The 6706-nt window shown below is 40.4% G+C and overlaps 1 protein-coding gene across 1 annotated transcript; it reads left to right on the forward strand.

Moving 5' to 3' along the window:
* Window positions 1–4801: 4801 nt before the first annotated feature.
* Window positions 4802–5308, forward strand: LOC146615740 (olfactory receptor 10J4-like). Its single transcript, XM_085373822.1, has one exon. It carries the CDS (start codon window positions 4802–4804, stop codon window positions 5306–5308), a length of 507 nt encoding a protein of 168 aa, XP_085229948.1.
* The last annotated feature ends 1398 nt before the right edge of the window (window positions 5309–6706 follow it).

The raw sequence follows: 6706 nt of genomic DNA on the forward strand, positions 1-6706 counted from the left end.
AGAGCCCAACAAACAGCTGGTTTGAGAGAAGCCCAGGTGTTTGGTGTAGCTTTGGACGAAAGCGTTGATATCAATGACATTCCACGTTTGGCTGTTATGGTAAGATACTGTGATGTGGCAGTACAAGAGGAACTCTTCTGTTTAACCCCGATGCCTGAAACAACGCGAGGTGAGGATATTGCCAAAGTTTTTAAGGAGTGTTTTGATGAGCAAGGCATTGACATTACAAAGATTTTTGCTGTGACAACTGATGGTGCGCCAGCTGTGGTTGAGAAACACAGGGGCGCTGTTACCTTAATTGAGGAACAAGTTGGCGATCCCATCATGAAACTACACTGTATAATACACCAAGAAAACCTGTGTTCCAAGATTTCAAATTCAGATCTTCATGACGTCATGCCCACAGTGGCAAAAGTCGTGAACTTTATAGTTAAGCGATCTCCTTTGACTCACCGCCAATTCCAGTCTCTGCTCGAGGAGCTGGATAGCTCATGCAAAGACATCCCGCTCCACTGTGCTGTCAGATGGCTTAGCTGTAGAAAGGATCTGGAATGATTTGTGGATTGTTTTGATGTGGTAAAAAAATTCCTGGCAAAAAAGGGGCAAAGCCATTCCGAACTCCAAGATGAGAAGTGGGTTGAAAATTTTTTCTTTCTCGCTGATATAACGGGACACCTCAACGAGTTTAATGTCAAACTGCAGGGATCCGGACAAACTGTTTTAGATATGCGTGACACGTGGGAAGCTTTCGTTCAAAAACTGGCAGTTTTTTCCAGCAATGTTGAAACTTCCACGTTCTGCTACTTCAAACGCCTCAGGGAGCTGTCCGCTCAGCGCAGCATCAGCACCTCGGAAATACACGGGTACGTCCAAAGACTCAAGAAAGAATTCTGAACGGGTTTTCTGGACTTTCAGGTGTATGGACCGATGTTTTCTTTTCTTATCAAGCCAGAAAGCTTTAATGAGCAGCTGGATTTGTCTCTTTTTAAATGGCTAGACACAGATGACATGGAAATGCAGCTGATTGAACTGAAAAGCTCGACTGTGTGGGTGACAAAGTTCGCAGAACTACGAACACAGCTAGAATCCACAGCTGCGCGTGAACCTGGAGCTTGCATCTTCACTTGCTGGACATCACTACCAGACAAGTTTAACTGTCTTAAGAACATTGCACAGGCCCTATTGACAGTATTTGGCTTTACCTATCTGTGTGAGCCAATTTTCTCTCACATGAAGAGTGTCCTTAGCGCCTCCCGTTGCCGTCTGACTGCCGGACACTCAGAGACCTGTGTGCTCCTTAAAGTTACAAAATGTGACCCCCAGATAACACAACTGGCAAATACAAAGCAGGGACAGGGATCACATTAACATGCATATCCCTGTATAAACAAATGTCATATTAGCCCAGTATTTTTTCTTTCTAAAAGTTCAGATAGAGCACTGGACTCACCAACACGCCTCAGTCACACACAGAGAATCCAGATCATGGGAACTGAAAAAGTCCAGAAGAATAAAAGTTTTGTTTAAAGGGATCTGGCATTTACCAGGCCAATCGCTGCAGGAGCTGGAGCTGCAGCACGGGGTTCAGTAAGTTGAGAAACCAGACGCAGCGATCTCAGGTTTCAATAATGTTCACAGCGGAGGTTTAGCCTGGGAGGGCATGGGCAGTGAGGCTGAGGACCATGATCAAAGCTGACCACAGGCACCAAGCAGGCATCAAGAGGATCCAGGAAATGCCAAGACACAAACAATCTTGGGAATAATCCATGCCCTGGTTGGAAAACAGCAGAACAAATCCTTAGAGAAACCTTTACCTTCACCAGCTGACTGCTTTGTTTACCCCTGTGACGATGACGTTTTCGCCAGGAAGGTAGCGTGGGAACGTGGTACAGGTACCCTGCATTATTTATTAATCTAATTGCCCTGTCTTGTCTGCTTTATAATTATTGTTTGTGTATTACTTTTGCATGTGTTTCACCAGACCGCTACACAATAGCTCATATAAGGTAATAGTAAAGCACAGTATAATATGTGCAGTGTTTTCTGATTCAAGATTTGCTTTATTTTTCCCATGCCAGTTTCCCCCTAACATAAGTAATGTGTGGTTTCCAAGAGACCTGGAAAACTCTTTCTCTTATACCACAAATCCAAATGTCTTTAATTCTTTGAACCTCTCATGATCTTACAGTTTATTTACTTGACCACATCCCCACTAAACTATTTAAACCTATATCTCATTAATTTAATTAAGTTAATTGTACAAGTCACCATCAAATTCAGGATTTACCAAGTAGATTTTTTGTCCCCACTACTGTTCAGCATAAGCCTGAACCCCTCGATAAGCTCATCAACAAGACTAGCTCCATATACTGACAATGGAATGAAGCCATTGTCAACCATCCTCTACTACCTACATGAATGATATCAAGTTATATGCCAGGAGTGAATAAGACATCAGTTCAGTTATCCACACCATTAGGATCTACAGACATGATAGCACAATATCATTCGGACTGGAGAAGTGTAGTTGGATGGTAACTAAGAGTGGGACAGTAGTCAGAACTGAGGGGACTGCACTATAAGAAGGCAACACTGCAGACATCGAGGATAGCTACAAGTACCTGGGAGTCCCACAGGAAAATTGGTTGGCAGTAGCTCAGGAGGTAGAGCAAGTCCTCTACTGATCAGAAGGTTGGTATTTTAATTTGGGTCCCCCAGTCTGCATGCCAAAAATCCCTGAGCAAGATATTAACCCTAAGTTGCTCTATGTTGCATCCAGAGGAAAGTGCTCGTGTGAATGGGTGAATGTGGCATGTTGTATTAAAGCACTTTGAGTGCTCCAGAAAAGTAGAAATGTGCTATATAAGAATCAGCTCATTCACCATTTACCAAATGGAAACCATAAAGAGGCAATTAGGAAAGCTGCAACAACCAAATATTTGCAGAGAGTATGGCAAGTTGTAAGGAGCTGAATGAGAAGAACAATACCTGGGCAATCAACACCTGCAGAAACCTGAGAGAGAAGAGGAGCAAGGAGACGAACAATCATGGAAGGACAGATCCCTGCACAGTATGTACCACCGGCAGATAGAAGACATGGCTGACATCCAGAAATCCTATCAGTGGCTGGACGAGGCTGGACTGAAAGACAAAACATAGAGGTATGAATCATGGCAGCACAAGAACAAGCTCTAAGCAAAAGATCCATAAACACTTAGGTCGTGTCCAAGTTCATGGGCTGCATCCTCCTGAGGCCGCATTTGTAGACCAATTATGTCGCAGCGACGTGCCGAAGGCTGTCCAAATTCGTAGACTCCTCCGAATGCAGCCGACAAATGCGTCCTCCTTTTTCCCGAATTTGAAGGATGGGTCGGGTGTGTCCTTCGTGGCCTACCATATCACAGCCAAACTCCAGTTTCCAACAATGGCGGTCGTTACTAAGTTTTAAAATTACTCTTACTAATCTTTCTGGGTCACAAAATAAACTTTTAACATATTTTCAGGCAAGAAAGTAGCTGTGTAAACATCAAATATCTGCTCGGTTTATCAAGATATCGCATATTTGCAAAAGTGCTTCGACGTTTTCGGAGACGTCTGCTACCCACCAGCTCGATAGCTAGCCGGGAGCTCGAGGGTTACTGATGCGGCCGAGAACGGCACAACTCCCGGCACATCATTTTCAGATCACCGCAGACTTTCACTACTCAGGTTAAACGTAATATATAAGTCACTTAGACAACCTAAAAATTTTATTGCTGGGCTTTTTTCAGTGTTTTATTTGTTCGTGAGTCAATCGGTTTGGCTGAGATTAAAGGTATTAGATTAGATTAGCTAGAATAAAACTTTATTAATCCCCTGGTGGTTTCCTCCTTGTTTTTTACACAGCTGAATAAACATCAAACAGAAAACTGATTAAACAGAAGTATGAGACAGTCGAGAATTTCCGCCAGTGTCCTGTTATATTTTAGATAGCAAGGAGCAGACGGCCGAGTTTATTAAACTCCACCGAGATAGCGGTGACGCTAATCAGAAGCCTAGACCGTCCAATTTCCCCAGCCGTTTACTTCCGGCCTACCCGACCTTCTGAGGACCCGGCCCACGTAGACCGCGAAGGTCCTCAGGAGGATGCAGCCCATGAATTTGGACATGACCTTAGTTCTACCACACCGGGTAAGACCCCTGGCAGACTGGCCTGAAACACTCCAGCACATAAGAGTAGAGTGCAAGATGCTAGCAGGCAGGACAAGTATACCAATTAACATTTGTGCAGCATATGTCCTTGAAGTCCAGAGGTCATCACCCAAGGTAGCTGAAAATGACCAAGCTAAGTGTGGGGATTCCTAATATAGACAGACAAACTGGTGATGGCTATCCAGCCAGAGATAATAGTGGTCGAAAAGCAGAGGGAGATGATTGTAGTGATAGATATAGCTATATCAAGTGTTAACAACACGAGGATGACTGAACGCGATAAGCTTGAGACTTGAGAAAATGTAGTGTGAAGGCAGTAGTGGTTTCCGTGGTTTCCGTGTTTTTTTTTTCTTTGCTTTTATACTAATCCTATACTAGTTCCAGGGATTTAAAACAAATGGATGGGCAAACAAAATGAAGTGCATAGGACTAAACGTCAAATCGTCAGATTCCCTGAAGTTGTTTACATGTTAGTAGAGAACTTAATGAGTCCCATAGAGGATGGAAGGTTTTCTGATAAAACAAAGCCACAAAACAGAGTCAATTACTTACCTTCTTAGTTCAGTGCAGGAAATATATTACTACAGTACTTTAAAGCATTGTTTATTTAATGGATGTTGAATTAAATGTAACATTGTTAACTCTTGGTGGGTTTGCAGAATTGCACAAATACAGATATCTTTATTTTGTGGTTATATTCACATTATATATTCTGATACTCTGCTTTAATTCCATTATAGTGTACCTTATTTGGACTTGCAAAAACCTTCATGAGCCAATGTATATTTTTATTGCAGCTTTGTTAATCAACTCTGTTCTTTACAGCATGATTATCTATCCGAAGCTCTTATCTGATGTTTTGTCTGAAAAACAGACTATATCGTATCCACTCTGTCTCTTCCAAGGATTCTCATATTACACCTCAGCTGTGTCAGAGTTTTTACTGTTGGCAGCAATGGCATATGACAGGTATGTGTCTATATGCAAACCCCTGCAATATCCAGTTATTATGAATAGAATAACTATTTATGTATGTGTGATTTTAGCTTGGCTTATACCTGCTTTTGAGATTGCAGTGTCATTTGTGAGACATGTTTACCCCACTTGCTGGTGTTAATCAACTTTTCCTGTTTTTTTTTCTTTGATATAATTATAGTTAGACTGGAATCTGATCTATCAAACACTGTACGCTTGACATTGACGTTTCAGTCAATTTTATTCCATCCTCTTTTAAATCCAATCATATATGGACTCAAAGTGAATGAAATTTTTAAACACATCAAGATGTTGTTGTGTCAGGTTTAACAACACTGGTATTACTGCACCATTATCAAATGTATGGGATTTCATTGTAATGTGAGTTAGTTAAAAGAGTTTCTTATCTCTGATTTGACATGCAAGATAGAAGGACAGAGATCAACATTTATATAAACGTTGATCTCTGTCCTTCTACTGACAACAAGACGATAAACATAATGGTCATAAAACAAAGATAAACAATTTCTTAAACTCTTGCTGGTAATGTTTGAAGTCTAAGCAGCTCATATGCCTGCGTTTCACATTTTTCCTTCTTTTTTGTCACAGGTTATCTTTTACTATTGTGGGTTGTAAGCGCAAAAAATAATTTAGTTAATTTAGTTAATCAATTGCTACCTCTCTCTCTCTCTCTCTCTCTCTCTCTCTCTATATATATATATATATATATATATATATATATATATATATATATATATATATAGTACTGTGCAAAAGTTTCAGGCAGGTGAGAAAAAAATGCTGTAAATAAAGAATGCTCTCAAAAATGGAGGTGTTAATTATATATTTTCATCAATCAACATGGATGATCAACATGATCCATTTTCAGATAAATGTTTTTCAACTTTTTCATATTTTTTCATTTTTACTTTATTACTGATTCTTATTTGCAATATGCTACAAGTGCAACATAGATGGAATAAGTAGTAACACTTTATAACTGTTGCTTAAGGCCCTGCATCTTCATCTCTTGTCACATATTATTGTTCTCTGTGGGTTATAAACCAAACAGATGTATGTAGAAAAACAATCTTGAAAAGTACAATCCCAGTTACAAAAACTGGGGACACTGTGTAAAATGTAAAAAACAAAAAAACAAAACAAAACAGAATTTAATAATTTGCCATTCTCATAAACCCATATTTTACTCACAATAGAACATGAGAAACATATCAAATGTTTGTTTGCTTTAGGGCTAATACCTCATGATTGGCATTGCAAATTTCTGTTTTTTTCCATACTGTATAGAGTGTATTGTAGGTAAGTTTTGGAAGTAGAGTGTTACTCTGATACTATCAGATACAGCACTTCCTCACAAACCCTCACAGGAATGTGGCATTGATCATAAATCTGTTGTTATGGCATGCACTCTACACCCCTTCTTTAACTCTACAGGCCTGACCAGAGCATAAGAGGTGGTTGTCATGGTAACGAGGGTGTTGCCTGCAAAAGGGCGTCTCCATATAGCGAGATGCCCAGA

This window comes from Diplotaxodon limnothrissa, linkage group LG16 (genome assembly GCF_057381915.1).
Source record: "Diplotaxodon limnothrissa isolate DT_005_m linkage group LG16, D_limnothrissa_male_GT1.1, whole genome shotgun sequence".
Classification (NCBI taxonomy): Eukaryota; Metazoa; Chordata; class Actinopteri; order Cichliformes; family Cichlidae; genus Diplotaxodon; species Diplotaxodon limnothrissa.